At 44.3% G+C, this 20,564-nt stretch overlaps 1 protein-coding gene across 1 annotated transcript in view; it reads right to left on the reverse strand.

Moving 5' to 3' along the window:
* The window catches only part of LOC145987039 (scavenger receptor class B member 1-like), a 67,263-nt gene that overhangs the window by 15,724 nt on the left and 30,975 nt on the right, over positions 1-20,564 (reverse strand). Inside the window, exon 4 of the mRNA XM_083121498.1 lies at positions 1,375-1,519. Within this exon, the coding sequence (XP_082977624.1) occupies positions 1,375-1,519 (145 nt within the window). The remainder of the gene's footprint in view (positions 1-1,374; positions 1,520-20,564) is intronic.

The raw sequence follows: 20,564 nt of genomic DNA on the forward strand, positions 1-20,564 counted from the left end.
GTTGAGGGAGGAGAGGAAGTACCGTTTATGTTTGTTTAGTTGGTCAGCTATTTTGGAGGTTGGTTTGTGTGCTATTTAGATGTAGGGGCGGAGGACTTTGATAAGGCCTTTGGATGTGGTAGGATGGTAGGAAAAGGCAAACCACTTGGTTTTGTTCCTGGGATCTGGTTGCGATGGCAGAGCAGGTTGTGTTGATGGTGCAGGTTGTCTGGCTTGGATTTCAGCATTGCTGCACCATGTGGAGAGTTGACATTCAGTATATCCATGATTTACTGCCAGTTCCGTGATGGTTGCTATCTCGTCCCTCAGGTATTCTTCTTTGAAACAGTAGGAGAAGGCTCTTCGGAAGAAGTTTAGCCATACGTTGTCCTTTTGCTTGGGTGGATGGTTGGATAGTGCATGGATATAATGGTTGCCTGCATCTGATTTTCTGAAAACTGTGGTTGTGAATTTGTTTCCCCCGCGGCTGATGGTGAAGTCCATGAAATTGATTTGCCCTGCTTTTCATGTTCTATGGTGAATTTTAGTCTGGGGTGGATGATATCTAGTTTTTCCAACAACAGGTTGATCTCTTCTGGTTTTTTGGATATGACTATGGTGTCATCATCGTGTAAGCAAGCAGGGTGGATACTCACCGGGAATTCTGCGTGAATTATTGGCTCCAGGAATTCTGCTTGATTTTTTTTCTGTAGATGTGAAAAATTGAAACTTTTACTAATCCAAATCCCATTGAATTTACATTTATTAATGCCCTGAGTCAAGTTTTTACAGTTTTGCTTTTATTTTTATCGAAGAAGGAAAAGAAAAGAAAGTTGCGAGAAAACAGATTTCTCTCAATCCGTTTGCTTTGTTAGTGTTTTGCAGAACAATCTATCTGACATTGCTAGATACGATATCTTGAAGTTGATTAGTTAACTTTGAAATTCTTATACAATTAACAATTTCATGTTAACATTTTGTAACATTTGTGATTAGTGTTTGCAGATGTGTTCCTAGTCTGAATATGCGAAATGGCAAATGTAAACTGCACACCTTAAATTAAATACATATATACTGTTCAATTGAATTGAATTATAATTTTTGGATGGATTTGAATTGCACAGACCTTTTGTATTGTTAATATATTTACGTGGGGGTGGGGGGGGGGTAAGAGGCGGTAATTCTTAAGGTTGAAATAGAGAGAACATCTGCTTGTATACTCTTGAATTTTTGGAAAGTTGACCTTGAAAACCAGGAATTATACTTGAATATTATGATGGTCTTAGAGTGGCCACCATGGTAGGGCATTTTGGTGAGCTCGGACTGTTCAATGGTGGGCTGGTGCCCACTTGTGTTCCCTGGTGAAGACACTGCTAATATTAACTGGGAACTTACCAGCAGAGCAAGATTAGGAACTGTCAGTGTGTCATTCAGTTTCCCCACAGACAAATCAGGGATGAATTTGTAGATCCTTTTTTCTCTGAACGTGACAGCGTCATCATCTTGGCCATAATGGAGATCAACCTTCTTCAAAGTGCCACTGAAATAGCATGGAATAAAGTTGATTCATCAACTATGATTTATATATATATATATATATATATATATATATATATATATATATATATATATATATATATATATATATATATATATATATATATATATATAGAGAGAGAGAGAGAGAGAGAGAGAGAGAGAGAGACAGACAGACAGACAGACAGACAGACAGACAGACAGACAGACAGACAGACAGACAGACAGACAGACAGACAGACAGACAGACAGACAGACAGACAGACAGACAGACAGACAGACAGACAGACAGACAGACAGACAGACAGACAGACAGACAGACAGACAGACAGACAGACAGACAGACAGACAGACAGACAGACAGACAGACAGACAGACAGACAGACAGACAGACAGACAGACAGACAGACAGACAGACAGACAGACAGACAGACAGACAGACAGACAGACAGACAGACAGACAGACAGACAGACAGACAGACAGACAGACAGACAGACAGACAGACAGACAGACAGACAGACAGACAGACAGACAGACAGACAGACAGACAGACAGACAGACAGACAGACAGACAGACAGACAGACAGACAGACAGACAGACAGACAGACAGACAGACAGACAGACAGACAGACAGACAGACAGACAGACAGACAGACAGACAGACAGACAGACAGACAGACAGACAGACAGACAGACAGACAGACAGACAGACAGACAGACAGACAGACAGACAGACAGACAGACAGACAGACAGACAGACAGACAGACAGACAGACAGACAGACAGACAGACAGACAGACAGACAGACAGACAGACAGACAGACAGACAGACAGACAGACAGACAGACAGACAGACAGACAGACAGACAGACAGACAGACAGACAGACAGACAGACAGACAGACAGACAGACAGACAGACAGACAGACAGACAGACAGACAGACAGACAGACAGACAGACAGACAGACAGACAGACAGACAGACAGACAGACAGACAGACAGACAGACAGACAGACAGACAGACAGACAGACAGACAGACAGACAGACAGACAGACAGACAGACAGACAGACAGACAGACAGACAGACAGACAGACAGACAGACAGACAGACAGACAGACAGACAGACAGACAGACAGACAGACAGACAGACAGACAGACAGACAGACAGACAGACAGACAGACAGACAGACAGACAGACAGATAGATAGATAGATAGATAGATAGATAGATAGATAGATAGATGCAGAAGGAGACAGTAAACACTTACCACATTAAATGAAAAAGTTTGATATTTCGTGACCTAGGCCACATTTTCAACGGAGAAGAAAGAAGTTCTCAGAATGATGAAGAATAGGAGCACAGAATACTAACTGTAGCGTTGGTACAATGTTGCCAGAGAAAGACGATAGGAAACAAATATAAGGTACTTTCATCAGTGTTTACTCCATAGGGTGGGTGGTTTCGGGGAAGAAAGGAAAAGGTTATTGGTTGGCTAGGTTAAGTCCGGAGGGGTAGGGGGTATAGTGGCGTGCATGCCTGATATATAGGCCCTTTCCCATCTCTCATGTGTCTAAAGTGGTGGTGGGGGGGATAAAAGATGGATTATGGCAAGACGAAACAGATGTTGAAGGTGATATTATGGCTGTTGGTGTGGATGGCAACTGTGAAATCAGGGTTTTGGATGGAGGAAGGGTGATTATTGATCCTTTGATTCAAGGGGGTGGAGGTTTCGCCTAGGTAGAAGTTGCCTCAGATTTGCAGATGAGGGTGTAAATCAGGTTGGATGAGTGGCAGTTTCCCTTGGGGTGAAGGGTGAACTCACCTGCAGCTGTGGGGATCAGGAGGGTGGGGGAGGTGATGAGTAAGGGGCAGGTCTTTCTCCTGGGTTCTTTGCACCTGTGAGCTGGGGGGGAGTGGTGTGGAAGGGGTGGAAGTATGGAAGAGGACCCTAGGTTTATCTTAGGGATGTGCCGAAGCCGATTACAGATGTATGAAAATCAGCCGAAATTGATGCATTGGTATCGGAATCGGCAAAAATCCAGTATTTAAACCAGTACAGATTATACTAGAGTTTTTACCTTCTAATAAGTTTTATATTTTAGTTTTGTAAGATTTATTGAAAATTTGGTTATGATTCATCATTATTGTAGAGTTTTTGTAATAAAATTATTGCAAACTCATTCAGAGGATCAACCTAACCTGATCCAGGATCTGCTGTTGTATTGTTAATTCAAAAATGAGTATTCAAACCTGAAGCAAGTGCTGAGAAAGTACTTGGGCATACCTGCTGCATCAGTATTCAGTGATTGAGTGTTCAGTGTTGCTGAACAGATTTGCGATAAGAGAAGAAGTAGGTTACTTCCTGAAGCGCTTCCAAATCTCGTGTTTCTAAAGTTGAATCTGGCAGAACAGGAATTCATTTAGTAGGTTACTTCCTGAAGCACTTCCAAATCTCGTGTTTCTGAAGTTGAATCTGGCAGAACAGTAATTCATTTTGCATTTCAAAGAACTGCTTGTGTACTAATGTTTAATCTCTTGAGAATCCATGTTCTTCTTAAAGGTTCACATAACATTTTGTAGATGCAAATGTATATTCGCATCTCTTGAGAATATATATGTATATACATATGATATGCAATAGAAATGTACATAGCAAATTTATTTTTGTCATGCTGAAAACAACATCCCATTTCTGTTTAATAATCTTATGTGTCGGAATTGGTTAAATATCGGCATCTGTATCGGTTCCAAAAATTATCGGTGAGTACATCGACATCGGTAAATTTTCAACTTCGTCACATCCCTAGTTTATCCCAAAAGATGTCCCTGGTGTCACTGTGCAGGATGGGGAGGAGGTAATGGAGGGTATGTCTGATTTTCGTGATGTGGGGGTGGTATTGGGTGATCAGAGCAGGGTGATTGGTTTTGGGTTGTTTGGTTGGGTTGTGGGAGGTGGCTCTTGTGATCTATTTGTTGATGAGGGTGGAGGGGTAGCCACTGTTAATTAGGGCTTGGTGCAGGCCTAGGTTGTAGTTTTGGCGGGATTTGGGGGATGAGTTGAGGCGTTGGCCTCTGAGAGCTAGGGAAAAAGGGATGGCTTTTTTGGTGTGGTAGGGGTGTGAGTTGGAGTAGTGGAGATACTGGAGGTGGTTGGTTGGTTTGATGTGTATGGAAGATTCCAAGTGGTCTCCCGCAATGTGGATGTCCACATCTAAGAAGGTCACGTGGTCTTTGGAGTGGAAACAGGTGAATTTGAGGATAGTGAAGTTGTTCAATTGGTTTAGGAATGTAGTGAGGGAGTGTTCGCCATGTGTCCAGACGAGGAAAATGTCATCTATAAATCTTAGCCAGAGGAGTGGTTTCAGTTGTTGGGAGTCGAGGAATTCCTGTTCCAGCCTGCCCATGAACAGGTTGGCATAAGAGGGGGCCATGCGGGTACCCATAGCTGTGCCGCATATCTGCAGGCAATGTTGGTCAACATAGCAGAAATTGTTGCAGGTAAGTACAAGGTTGGCTAGTTGTATCAGAAAGTGGGTGCTGAGATTGTGGGGTTTGGGTCAGCTGTTAAGGAAGAATTCCTTGGCACGGAGACCATGGGCATGGGGAATATTGGTGTAGAGGGAGGTGACATCAACTGTAGTGACGATGGTGTTTGGTGTTAGAGGTGGTAAGTTGTGGATGATGTCAAGGAAGTGGGTGGTGTCACGGAGGTAGGAGGGCAGGGCTTAGACGAGGGGTTGGAGGCGAGAGTCTAGAAAGGCTGATATGCGTTCAGTGGGTGAATTGTAGCTGGACACAATGGGTCTCCTGGGGTTCCACTCCAAAGACCACGTGACCTTCCTAGATGTGGACATCCACATTGGGGGAGACCACTTGGAAACTTCCATACACATCAAACCAACAAACCACCTCCAGTATCTCCACTACTCCAACTCACACCCCTACCACACCAAAAAAGCCATCCCCTTTTCCCTTGCTCTCAGAGGCCACAAAGCCATCCCCTTTTCCCTTGCTCTCAGAGGCCACTGCCTCAACTCACACCCCTCATCCTGTCAAAACTAGAACCTAGGCCTGCACCAAGCCCTAACTAACAGTGGCTACCCCTCCACCATCATCAATAAACAGATCACAAGAGCCACCTCCCACAACCCAAAACCAATCCTCCTGCTCGGATCACCCAATACCACCCCCACATCACGAAAATCAGACATACCTTCACTCCTTCCTCCCCATCCTGCACAGTGACCTTGACACCAGGGACATCTTTTGGGATAAACCTATGGTCCTCTTCCATCGCCCCCCCCCAACCTCAAGAACATCTTGGTCCAAAACACTTCCACCCCTTTCACACCACTCCCCCCCCCCAGCTCACAGGTGCAACAAACCCAGGTGCAAGACCTGCCCCATACTCATCACCTCCCCCACCCTCCTGATCCCCACAGCTGCAGGTGAGTTCACCCCTCACCCCAAGGGCAACTGCCACTCATCCAACCTGATTTACACCCTCATCTGCCAAATCTGGGGCAACTTCTACCTGGGCAAAACCTCCACCCCCTTGAATCAAAGGATCAATAATCAATTTCTTTCTTCTCCTTTGAAAATGTGGCCTAGGTGACTTTTTCCTTTAATGTGGTAAGTGTTTACAGTGAGTCATATAGAATAAAGAAAAATGAATATAAAAAACTAATAAGATATGAAAAATACAAACACCTCAAAGATAATATCAGAAATAATAGTAATACATGAAAGGCAATTTGGAATATCATAAATGAGCAAAGAGACAAAAAACCCAATAAGCGTAATGAAAATAACATATTATTTGAAAATGAAGTAGAAATAACTAACCCTAAACACATTGCGGATACATTCAATAAGTATTTCTCAAACTCCTATGTAAACTGTCCCATTGACCCCACAAGTGCCCAAACAACTAAAATTGAATCAAATACTGTACTGAACTCCATTTATTTAGATGAAATAACCTTAAATGAATTAGAAACTACGATAAAAAATTTAATTAATAAGAAATCAGCAGGTCCAGATGGTTGGTCAAATCATCTAATTAAAAAATGTTCTCAATATATTACATTACCACTACAGTATGCTATAAATGCCTCTATCAATGGTGGAATTTTCCCAAAAGTACTGAAGAAAAGTATAATTAAACCAATACTCAAAAAAGGAACGGAGACAGAAATAAAAAACTATAGACCAATAACGATCACATCATCTTTCTCAAAACTGTTAGAGAAAATCATTTGTAACAAAATTTACGAATTCTGTGCCAAATATAACATAATTAGTCCACTACAACATGGTTTCCAAAAGGGTAAATCGACAAGTACAGCTACTTCTCAATTTATTGAGATAATTATAGATGCATTAGAAGATAATGAGATACCCTGTGCTATTTTCCTGGATCTGTCCAAAGCCTTTGACTGCTTAGACCACTCTATGCTCAAGCAAACAATATACAATCTTGGCATTAGAGGAAATACATACAAACTGATAAAATCTTTTCTCACGGATAGACCACAGTACACCCAGATACTACATACTGAAAACTCCGTGGTTCACAAAATTATATCTGACACTGAATATGCAAAAACAGGAGTCCCTCAAGGCTCTATACTAGGCCCGTTACTGTTCATACTATATACCAACGACTTACCCGCTCCAGACAATACAAATATTTTAACATACGCAGATGACACAACCATAACATGCAGTGCAAATACACAAGAACAATTAGAAAGGCAAACCTACATATCAGTAAATATAATAACTCAGCACTTACATTCATATAACTTGAATGTAAACTATCAAAAAACAATGTATATGGCTTTCAATCCTGGAAATAAACCCAATTTTGATAATATAAACTTACAAATAGATTGTAATCAAATCAATTATGAAAATCCAGTTACATTTTTAGGTTTAGTTATTGATGACAAATTAAGATGGACATATCATATTGACCATGTATGCAAAAAAGTAGGGAAAAACTTATATCTCCTAAAACTCCAGTAGTGCAGGTGGCCCGGTTCACCAACCGAAAATGGCGCTCGGTGGCGCTCGCAGTGTTGCTAACTCCTCACTTGAAAAAATCACCAAGGTTTTTGTTTTTGGGTCTAACCTAACCTCAAACAAGGAGTTGGCAACGCTTGAGGCTTTCTCGCAGTGTTGCCAACTCACCCCAAGAATATTTCACCATGTGATATTTTACAAGCGAAGCTAACCTACAAATGGGAGTTGGCAACACTGATTAGTGGAGGTAGCCGGGTTCACCAGCATCAATTGGCGATCAGTGTTGCCAACTCACCTCAAGAATATTTCACCATGTGATATTTTACAGGCGAAGCTAACCTACGAATAAGAGTTAGCAATACTGATTAGTGTAATCAGCTTAGTTGAGCGCCATCAATTGGCGATCAGTGTTGCCAGCTCACCCCAAGAATATTTCACCATATGATATTTTACAAGCAAAGATAACCTACGAATGGGAGTTGGCAACACTGACTAGTGGAGGTGCACGGGTTGAGTGCCATCAATTGCGGTTCAGTGTTGCCAGCTCACCCCAAGAATATTTCACCATGTGATATTTTACAAGCGAAGCTAACCTACAAATGGGAGTTGGCAACACTGGCAACATCAATTGCGGTTTAGTGTTGCCAACTCACCTCAAGAATATTTCACCATGTGATATTTTACAGGCGAAGCTAACCTACAAATAGAAGTTGACAACACTGGTAACATCAATTGCGATTCAATGTTGCCAACTCACCTGAAGAATATTTCACCATGTGATATTTTACAGGCGAAGCTAACCTACAAATAGAAGTTGACAACACTGGTAACATCAATTGCGGTTCAATGTTGCCAACTTACCTGAAGAATATTTCATCATGTGATATTTTACAGGCGAAGCTAACCTACGAATGGGCAACACTGACTAATAGAAGTGGCCGGGGTTGCGTCCGAATCAGCAGCAGATGTCACCTAGAGCGCTGTTCCATCCGGGACTCAGCCAATCTCTGTTGTCTGAATTTGCGGTAGACGTGGAGTCGGAGGGAAGAGCAGAGAGGCGCGACAGATGCACGCTTGAACTCGCTGTGACGCTGCGCTTGGCAGCCATATTCTAACTTTCACTTTGTACAGACAACATTTACTGATTAGAGGATGTAGAACTCAGTTATATTTTAATATTTTATCGATAATGAATGCAGAAAACGTAAATGATGAAATAGCATGTTATATTTTTTAATGTGAGTAGTTAGGTGGAAATCATTGTCATGTTTGTTTGCGCCCCAGAGTGCGGTGGGTGAAGTTCGGGCTGACACCTGGCGGGAAAAGTGACAGGCGTACTACAAGGGGACATGCAGATTCGGACGACTTGGACGCGACTTCGAGTGCACGCGAGAGCAACGGGGGAGAACGGGATGGAGCGCTTGCCAATCCGGACACGGCTTTTGTAAACCTCTCTCGGGAACGATGTGCCACACACGCGCGCGCGCGCCTATCGGTAGATTACGTTTCGCGTATTTATTCGTTGTGCTGGCACAGCGTGATGAGTAAATAATGCATTTTCTTATTTCTGAAGTACGAATGCACTTTATCGTAATCTTCCAAGTCCCGGGGACACTAATGTTTGTATATCGTGACCTTTGTAAACCTCTCTCGGGAACGATGTGCCACACGCACGCGCGTGCGTGCTTTTTTTTTATTTCTGTATTATGGCGCAAACACATCTAGAAAAACTACAATTTTGTTCCCTCTCCTCTCTGCGTGTGCTATCAATGTTGACACAATAACGCAAATTCAACAATACGTAGGCTTTGGGACGACGGAAGTTACACAACGGCAAGCCTCGTCAGTACACCTACCCCCAACATCCGGAGCGTGCAGGTACATAATAGCGAGCTGCTTGTGCGTTAGCGTGGCTTCGCCGGATGCAATACACACGATGCTTAGGTTACAACAGGTTGTTAATATTAGCTTTGGGAGGTTAATATTAGATTGGTAGAAAAATATATTAGTGGGCAATAAAATCTGAAGAAGATTTGTGTCTAGCAAAAATAAGCTAAATAGAATTACACATGCATACAATATTTTTTTTTTCTATCTACAATCATATTTTTCTTATATATTTTTTTAATTTTTTTATAGGGTTGATTAAAGCACATATTTGAGGAAGACAACACTCTACCACCAACAGATCACATATAAATAAACATACCCCAAAAAAAAATGCGCTCCATGAAAAGTTGCCCTGTGTGCAAAACAACCATATCAAGCAAAAATTTTGCAAGACATTGTCGCACCTGCGTGCCAGGCAAGCATTTGGCTGCCACCGAATTGTGTTCCGGATGCAATAAACACATTACAATTGCGTATGCCAAGAAGCATAAGCTTATTTGTCTAAGCGAAAATACATCTGGGGCCCAGCCTTCGACCTCCACCAAGAGGAAGGCAGAAGCAGCCTCCATCAATGCACCACTCGCCAAACGCGTCAAGCCTGCGATAAAAGCAGACCGGTCTGCTTTCAGAGGAATATTAGGAGATTACGTCCGATTGTCGGATGACTCTTGCGATGTTCGTAGCTTTTTAGAGGAGAAGCGAGCAGAGATAGTTTCTATTCTTAGTAATGCACTGGCTACGCACTCCACCAAATTCTACGCATCGCTACGTTGCCAGTACAAGAAGCCGTCTGATGAAATTTACAGCTTCTGCCACAACACCAAGGCGAAGACGCTGCATCTGGCGGATGTCGACAACCTCGAGGTTATTTACAACAAGTTTGTCGAGGAGCTGGTGGCAAAGCAAGAAGAACATCAAGCCAAGGGCTCGGGGGGTTCGCTGTGTGGCAAGCCTCACGAACTACGCGTCAAACTTTGCAAGTTTGCGCCTCTCTCCGCCTCCAGCTATGTTCGCTTACCAGAAGCGATTGTGGAAAAGAAGGCCGTCCTGAACATTCAGAACAGTGACGCCAAGTGTTTTCTCTGGTCGGTGCTTGCAGCATTGCACCCTGTCCACTGGAAAAACCATCCACACCGAGTTAACCACTACCTACCCTACGAGCCAGAGCTGGAAGATGCGATGGCTGGGATCGACTACCCGGTGGCGCTTTCGGACATTCGCAAGTTCGAGACCCGTACACACAACCCTCGGTTGGCTATCAATGTTTATGGCCTCACCGGCAAAGATGTGGTGTACCCCATTCGGGTGAGCGACGTAGACGACGACGGTGCGCAGGAAATTCACCTTCTGCTCATCAAGGATGAAACTCGCTATCACTACACCCTCATCCGTTCCCTCTCTAGACTTGTTTCAAGCCAACGGAGCAGTGATAGTCACCACGTTGAGGTGTGTCGCAGGTGCTTGTCAATGTTCGACGGACAGGATCAACGCAGTTACCAACATGTTCGAGGTCACAACATCGCTGCCGAGAAGCTCGCTCGCCACAAACTTTATTGCAATGCCAACGAACCGGGGGTGGCAGTTTTGCCCAAACCTGGCACCGTGGAGCATTTCCACATGCACAGTGCCATGGTAGAGCACCCTGCTATCATCATCGCGGATTTCGAGGCCTTCCTCAAACCCCTGTCCACTTGCGATCCCGATCCCGAAGTTTCCTCCACCACCCCTTACCAACTTCACGAGGCATCCAGTTTCGCATACGTTGTGGTGCGACGAGACCAACACATCATCGCCGAGCCCTACGTGTACTGTGGTTCCAACGCAGCCAAACACTTCCTCGAGAGGATGGTTGTCGAGGCCATCGAGATAGAAAAGGTACTGTTGGCCCCCAAGTCTATGCTCCCACTGTCCCCCGACGATCAACGTAGACACGACGAGGCCATCGCTTGCCCTGTCTGCGTTAAGGAGTACACCGCCAACAACCGTAAAGTCCATCACCACGATCACTTTAACGGTAGGTACGTAGGTCCTTGGTGCAACGGATGTAACCTTAAGGCCCGGGACCCGCGCTTCATCCCAGTGTTTTTTCACAATGGCTCGGGATACGACTTTCACCACCTGATCAAGCATCTTGGGTACGACAACGAGGGAATCAACGTCCTGGCCCAGAACGAGGAGCGTTACATCAGTGTGAGCAAACAAGTGTCGATCCCAGAATCCGGCTCTACCGTCGAGCTTCGCTTCCTCGACTCCCTGAGGTTCCTCCCGGCCAGCCTCGATGCCCTGACGAAAAAGCTGAGCAACAAACAAATGCGCATCACCTCTGCGAATTTTCCAAACTTGGACCCCGGTCTTTTCACGCGTAAGGGGGTCTACCCCTACGAATACATCACAGACCGTACCAAGTTTGCGGAGACGTCGCTACCTCCCCAGGCGAAGTTCTACAGTCAGCTACGAGGCTCAAACATCACCGACGAAGAATATCACCACGCCCAGTCTATGTGGTGCGAGCTGGGTTGTCGAACTCTCGGAGACTACCACGACGCCTACCTCAAACTTGATGTGACGCTCCTCGCCGACGTGTTCCAGATGTTCCGGGCGACCGCAATGAAGATCTACCACCTGGATCCCGCCTACTTCTATAGTCTCCCGGGACTGGCATGGTCAGCCATGTTTCTGGTGACGAAAATCGAGTTGGAGCTTCTTTCGGACGTGGACATGATGCTGTTTGTGGAACATGCCGTGCGGGGTGGAATGGTCCAGGTGTCGCAACGGCACGCGCGCGCCAACAACCATCACATGGCTACTGGCTACGACTCCACCCAACCGTCGAGCTACATCATGCACACGGACGTGAATAACTTGTACGGGCACTCTATGATGCAGCCACTCCCCTTTAGAGGGTTCGAGTGGGCTGATCCCTCCAACTTCGATGTTGAAGGTTTCGACGATTCGAAACATGGGTTCTTCGCCGAGGTGGACCTTGAGTTCTCCGAGAAGCTACAGGATTTGTTCTGCGATCTTCCCCCTGCACCCGAGTTCAAGTGTCCACCCGATTCCAACCAGAAGAAGCTCGTCATGGATTTCGAACCCAAGAAAAATTACATTCTGCACTACCAGAATCTCCGGTGGTTGATGCAGCGAGGGGTCGCGGTCCACGCAGTTCACCACATCCTCAAGTTCGAGCATTCTCCGTGGTTGCGCCCATATATCGAAGTCAACACCAAACACCGCACCGCAGCCACGTCCGAGTTTGATAAGGATTTTTTCAAACTCATGAATAATGCGGTGTTTGGCAAAACCATGGAGAATGTACGGAATCGCGTGGACATAAAATTGGTGACGAGGAAAGAGCAATGTCGCCAGCTTGTCGCAAGTCCATTGTTCAAGTCTCGAACAATCTACAACGAGCAGCTGGCTCTGATTCACATGAAGCAAGGTGAGGTGAGGCTCACCAAGCCCATCTACGTCGGAGCCACTGTTCTGGATCTGAGCAAGCTCCACATGTTCGAGACGTACTACGATATATTACGTCCACACTACGGCCACAACATCTCGCTTCTCTACACGGACACGGACAGCTTGGTGTACCACGTTCGCACAGCCGACGCATACGGGGATATAGCCACAGTTCCATTTTTGGTTAACCTCTTCGACACCTCGGGCTATCCCCAGCCGAACCAGTACGGCATCCTGGCCCGCAACAAAAAAGAGCCTGGCAAACTCAAAGATGAGAAGGACGGAGACGTGATTCTCGAGTTTGCAGGTCTTCGCGCCAAGGCCTATACCATCAAAGCCGAGGGCAGCGTTACCAAAAAGGCCAAGGGTGTCGGCAGACAGGTGGTTCGGGAGCATCTCACATTCGAGGACTTCGTGGATTGCCTCAAAACCAGGTCGTCGGTTCTAAGAGCAGAACAGCGCATCCAGAGCGTCGACCATGTGTTGACCACCAACAAAGTGAGGAAGATTGCCCTGGATCCCAACGACGACAAGAGGTGCGTTCTCCAATGTGGAATCCACACACTGCCGTGGGGGCACTATCGCTTAGCAGAAAGCAAAACCTGCAACATATGCCCATCTTCAACAGAAGATTCATAAAAACAAAACAAAAAAAAAGAAAACAAAAAAAAAAAACAACACTGACTGTTATTACAAAAAAACTTTGACCGTATTTTAAATAACTAGCATAATATGAATCTTTTTGGTTTCCGAAAACAAACCAACATGGAGACTGTACACCGCGCGACGACAGATCATGAATTTCTACCTTCCATGTTAACTAAACTCAACGGTCTACTGATTGTTCACCTTAACAGCATTTGGACGAAATTGGATGACGATGTGGGCAAGATGTTTTACGTCTTCAACAACAATTTACATTTTTACAAAATTCCGATCGATGGAAAACTTCAAATCACCGTGAATCCTGAAAACGTAGGCGAAATCAAAATATCTACCGGCAAGAACATTTTTCGAATCAAGCACGACAAGATGCTTTCTAACATTACGTACGATGTTTCTACAGGAGATTGTTTATACGTGGAACTCCTAGGAGATTACGACAAACTCATTCCTCTCTTCGTAGAATTACGAATCGTCTATCCTATTATAAATAACCGTTAACCAAAATGCCTAACGATATTTTCGGCAACACTAAGCGTGTAGACCACGCAGAAGAGATTCTCATGTTGGACGTCCGAATTAAAAAGTTGAGGAGCGATTTAATCGCTTTGCAGGAGACCTTAAACAAAAGTTTAGAGTCGGAGATCGCTACGCTCCAAACGCAATGTCTCGACCCTATTCTGAAAATCGATTCCGAACTGAAAACGCTCATAAAAAATTATGTCGACGTACCTTCTTACGACAACGTTCAAAATATACAGTTGAGCGTGGATAAGCTTCAAAATGATTTGGCCAAATTGCAGCAATTTCAATCGAAAAATGAAGATTTGGAAAAATTGAAACTCGAAATCGAAGAACGAGCTTCGGCAATCGAAAAGAATTTCTCTGAACTTCAAACCGTCGTGAAGGATATTGATGTAGAACGCTTGCATGTTGTTGTTTCCAAATTACAAGAAGAATTCGCTGGCACGTTGGAAGAAATTAAATCCAAGTTACAGACTTTGGAAGATACTATGACGAACCTACCATCGTCAGACGAACTGCAGGTCATCAGCAAAAGCGTCGCGAACATAAAAATTCAATTGGAGGCTTATAAAGATTTCGAACACATTCAAACCACCATCGCTACGCTTCAGGCGTCTCTGGAGTTGATCAACGAAGAAATTAAAAATATTCACGCTGAAGCCAGTGCGTTGACGAGCATACAAGACACGTTGAGCACGGTTCAGCAGAAGATCGAATATTTAGAAACTTTGAACGTCGAAACAAATCTTGCTCATTTTCATCACGTACTGGACAACATACAGGGTGACTTGGAATCGTTACGGACAAGCGTACCTTCGAGCGAAGATTTGGAAAAATTGAAATCGGCGGTGACGGCACTATCCGATTCGAGCGACATCAAAAGTTCATTGAGCGATCTCGAGAGTAGGGTGGCCAATCTCCCCACCTCAAAAGAATTGCACGCTTTGAAAAGGAACATATCACGTATGCTAAAACGACTAGAAACAGAAACGGCGAACGTGGAACAGATTCGAGACGAACTTGCTTCGCTGGTGTCGACGCTGCCCACTTCGCAGAGCGTCGCCGACCTTCACACGCAGTTTACCGAAATGCGAAGCATCGTGAACGATCTTACCGAGAAGAGCTCGAAATTGAATCAAGTCGAGAACCTTCAGAACATCGTCGTCAACATCAGAGATCAAGTTGGAGTGCTGGAATCCACGCAGGAATCGACGCTGGCCTCTTTCGGTGCCAAGTTGCAAGAACTCAACGAAAGCTACAAGCAGTTGAACGTGGAAGTGAAAATCAAACCGTCATTTTCTACAGTAACGGATACCATAGTCGAATATTTGTTGCCCGTACAAAATACACTGGGACAGCTTCACAGCAACCTCGTTAGCGTCGATACTAAATTCGCTAAACTGCATTCTCTGCAAGCCATCGAAATCAACAGCGTACCCAATCAACAGAGAATCTCCACGTTCGTCGAAGGTAACAAACTGTACATGTTGCATCCTTATCATCCGTACTACAAGTTTCTCCTCGATGGCACGATTCAGATAAATGAATTTTCATACTGGTCTCACGGCAGAAAAGCTAGCGTTCCCACCATGACCTTGATATCGAATCGTGGTGTCCAGAAAGCAGGAAATATTCCTCTGGCACGTTGGAACGAAACGCGCAACGTATATGAAATACACGAAGACGAAGATCTTACCGTTTTTGACGTGAGTGCCGGCGATAAGTTGATCATTCAAAACACGAGCGAAGTGCCACCCTCTTTGAATCCCATCACGCTGGTGCTTCTCTTCAAACGTAATCTCTAAAAAAATGTCTAGGCAAGCCATCGTCCAAGAATTGCATAAACCTGCACGCCGCAACTACGAACGTTTGGCGGTGGTAACCAAGGGCATCGATGACCTCTGGCAAAGTGACCTCGTGGAGATGAGCAGCGGTAATCTAAAAAACGTACATAAATTGAACAAGGGCAACAAGTACCTCCTCACAGTCATAGACACATTTTCGAAATTCGCATGGGCTCTACCTTTGAAGGCGAAAACGGGGATGTGCGTCACGGAAGCATTCAAGACAATTTTTCGCGAAAGCGGTGGCAGACGACCACGGTTTTTGCAAACAGACAACGGTAAAGAATTTTACAATGCCGTATTCCAAAAGTTTATTCAAAAACATGACATTCGACATTATTCGACTTTCAGTCACATCAAAGCCAGCATCGTGGAAAGATTTAATCGAACCTTGAAAACACACATGTGGAAACAATTCACGCTTCGGGGAAATTACAAATGGGTCGACATTCTGCCGGAACTCGTTAACGACTATAATCACACGGTACACGGAACGATAGGCATGAAGCCAGCTGACGTTACCAAGTCCGACGAGCAGCGATTAATTTCCAGCGTTTACTGTCCAAAGTACACACCCACGACAAAAAAACCTAAATACAAAATTGGAGACGAGGTGAGGGTCAGTAAATTGAAGCAAACGTTCGACAGGGGTTTCACACGAAACTGGAGCACGGAACTTTTTACCGTGGTTCGAGTTCTACCCGGAAACCGTCACACGTATATAATAAAGGACAGTGGCGGTGAAATTTTATTGGGGCGCTTCTACGAGGAGGAACTCTCTAAAACTAAATACCCCGACACGTACCTTATCGAAAAAGTTTTGCGTAAGAGAGGCGACAAAATTTTGGTGAAATGGCTGGGACTTCCAGACACGAGTTGGATCGATTCAAACGAAGTGATTCTATGAGTGCGTGGAATGTCGTGAAACGTCTACCTGATTCGGAAAATCGAAAGAAGAAAAGGAACGGCGAGTTGCTTCCCGACAGCATCCGCTGTCTGATCGTAGGTCCTTCGGGGTGTGGAAAAACGACACTGCTCGTGGACAATTTTCTCCTCGCACCGAATTGGTTAGATTGGAAGAACAGGCACCTCTACGTATTTTCGAAAAGTCTCGAACAAGCGAAATACAAGCAACTGATGAAACTGTACGATGGTCTGGACATTGCAACGTTCGCTTCGGAAATAAAGCCACTCGACGATTGTCGTGAAAATTCAGTCGTTGTGTTCGACGATGTCATCCTGGAAAATCAAAATGAAATTCGCAATTTTTTCACGCAAGGTCGTCACAAAGGAATAGATTGCTTCTTCCTAGCTCAAACGTTTTCCAAAATTCCAAAACAGTTAGTACGCGACAACGCTAATTTCATATGTTTGTTTCGTCAAGATCACACCAACCTCAAGCACGCGTACGATGACTACGTAGGCGGAGACATGAACTACAATCAATTTTCGGAACGCTGCTGCTCCCACTGTTGGAACAGTGACGATTTCGGATTCGCAACGATCGACATGACAAGAAAACCCAACGACGGAAAATACAGAAACAAAATCAACGACTTTCTAAACGTTGCAACGTTGTGAGAAACGACGTGTATAAATAACGTTATGACGAAACGAAAAATCGAAGACGAAAATCTCAAGCTCCGCGATTACCTCGCGAAACGCTTCAAAGGTTGGAAATCCGAGAATCGCGGATTCTACGAAGAGAAGAAACGTCAAGATCAACCTGTGATCGACGCCATCAGCGATCTAGGTAAAGAAATTAAAGGCGTCACGGAACAAAATAAAAATTTGATCAACGAACTCGTACCACTTGCAGCTAAAAGTTACGCCGTACCCACGCCTATTTCGAGCATTCCTTCGACGCCGTTCGAACTGAAGGACGTACCGGCACGACGTCAAGCCATAGGTAGCACGTCGTCGTCTTTGGATAAGATCGAGTTGGGACCTTTGGCACGAGACTACCTGAGCACGGGGAAATTTGACAAGGATGAAGTGTTCGGATTGTATCCGAGCATGGAGAGCAACGAGGGCGGCGGTGTGGTTTGGAAGATTGGAAAATCGAAGGTGACCTTCGAAGGCAACGACATTAAAGTTAATTTAGGCGAGAAGAATAGTTGGAACAGGTATCCGGGTACGGTGGGACTGTGGGAACTCGTTGCCAAAAAGCAGCCGAAAGATTACACTGACGAAGATTACCAGAGTTACAAAGAAATTTTGATCATGACGGATGCCTTGTACCAGAACAACGACGCCTCGCAGAATAGGGTGAAATCGAGCAGCGGCGAGAAGTACAGAAATCTCATCAAGCCGATATGGAACCAGGTCAAAACAGGCAGCGGCGTCAAACTCTACAACACCCTACCCAAAGAGTTCGTTTGGGTGGACGACGTGCGCAAGCTCATAGACCGATTGTTGGTTATTGCAGGAGAGGAGAATGCAGGCAATCGTAATTTCTACAACGAGAAGGTAGGAATTGTGGACTTGATCAGCGCCAAACTTTCCAACTTCATCGTGAACGACGACAAGGGCATAGGTTACCTCATTAAAATTATCAACACGCTGCCTCCGAGATTCTGGAACGTGGCCGAAGGAAAGGGACTCGTGAACGACATCATCAACAAGTTACCTTTCGAGATGCATTTACCCGGCTACCAGTACTGCGGACCGGGTACCAAACTGGAGAAAAGATTGGAGAGAGGAGACAAGGGTGTAAATCCGTTGGACGCCGCATGCAAAGATCACGACATTGCCTACAACACCACTCGCACCGATCTGAATGCACGTCACGAAGCAGACAGAAAGTTAGAGCACGCAGCTTTCGAAAGATTCGTTAGTAGAGACGCATCGCTGGGAGAAAGAGTTGTGGCACTGGGCACCACCATAGCCATGAACACAAAACAAAAACTTGGGTGGGGTATATAAATAACATACAGTAAAAAAAAACATCATGTCTTGCATAACCGATTTGCCACACGAACTACTGTGTAAAATATTCAAACATGCAGTAAACAGAGATTGTGAGGATATAAGAAAATTTTTGATCATAGCGAGATCAACGCCGGAATTTCGCATCCCTTGTGAAATGGCTGTCAAGGATTATCTTCGGGAAATTAGCGGCATGAGGTGCGACGATCTCGACACTCTTTTTTCGGCCGCAGGGGAAAAATTAAACAATAGGTTAGATGAACTGCATGAGGCGAGGCAGGGGAGAAGACGATTCACAGATGATTGGCATAAGTCGAAACAAGAGACGGAAGATATCATCACGCACATCATTGCGTTTTCCGAAGCACGAACTTTCTTCCTCTAACGCACACACACAAAAAAAATCTTCGATACAAATCGTGAAAAAAATATATATATATAAATAACACACATCGTGAAAAAAAATCTTCGGTATATATAAATAACACACATCGTGAAAAAAAAAAAACTAAATTTCTCTAACACACACACTGAAAATTTCTCTTCGATATGACAACTGAAAAAATGAGTGACCTCCAAGCATTAAAACAAATGCTAAATTTGTCAGTAGAGTATGTAAAAATTCGGGAATTGGAAGTGGACAAACCTTACACGATAACTTCCGGTTCAATTGTTTCTACCCAGTATGGTCCCAAGGCGCGTCTGTTGCTCAACGCACAATACAGTCTATTTTTACCAGATCGATACGCTGACATGTTATCCAACGAGAAGCTAGCTATTTTAATCGAGAACAAAACTCGAATCGTGTACAAGGGTACAAAAGAACTTCTTGGTAAGAAAACAAAGCACGTAATAGAATTTGTGTAACGACTCTGCGTGGAGTATATCCTTGAAAAAAAATTACACGAAACAAAAAAATCTCAGAACATTTATATATAAATAACATACCAAAAAAATTACACAAAAAAATCTCAAAACATATATATAAATAACATACCGTAAAGATTGCATATAGAGCATCAACATGAAGCCCAAGGGTGTCGTGTACCAGATACCATACTCCAATCTGAAAAATCTAGGTGCCCTCGATGGGTTACTTACCAAGAAACAACGCGAGAAGAAACGTTCTTGCTTGACGAAAGGACACGGAATGAAATTACTTCTCAGCACACCTCAATTGAGACGCTTGCAGCGTTCGCGGAAACAGCAAAAAATCGGAGGTTTCATATTCAGCATCCCAGCCATCCTGGCAGCATTGGGGGCCGTTGGAAGTTTGGCCGGCGGTAGCGCCGCCATCGCGAAAACCGTCATCGACTCGAAGAAGAACAAGGCAGAATTGGAAGAACAAAAACGTCACAACCTGGCTATGGAGAAAAAGGGGAAAGGTATAACCAAAAAACAAAAAAGTAACCTCGATGCTTTGAAAAAATATAAAAAAAAGAAGAAGCCCTGTCCAACTTCGATATTGAATCTCTGATCGAACTGTTGGGAATAAAAAACTTCAGGGGTGTTTTCATGTCTGATTCTCTACCCTCTGCTGTGAAGAAAAAAGAGTATGGCGTGGTCAACCTGGACAGTTACAAAAATCCTGGTACACATTGGATATGCTACCTCAAAATTGACGATAACAATGCATTTGTTTTCGATTCGTTCGGTGGCACACCACCTGCCAGGTTGGTGAAGTATCTCAGTGTTGCCAACCTCTACTA

Source organism: Lepisma saccharinum, chromosome 4 (genome assembly GCF_977018435.1).
Source record: "Lepisma saccharinum chromosome 4, izLepSacc3.1, whole genome shotgun sequence".
Lineage (NCBI taxonomy): Eukaryota > Metazoa > Arthropoda > Insecta > Zygentoma > Lepismatidae > Lepisma > Lepisma saccharinum.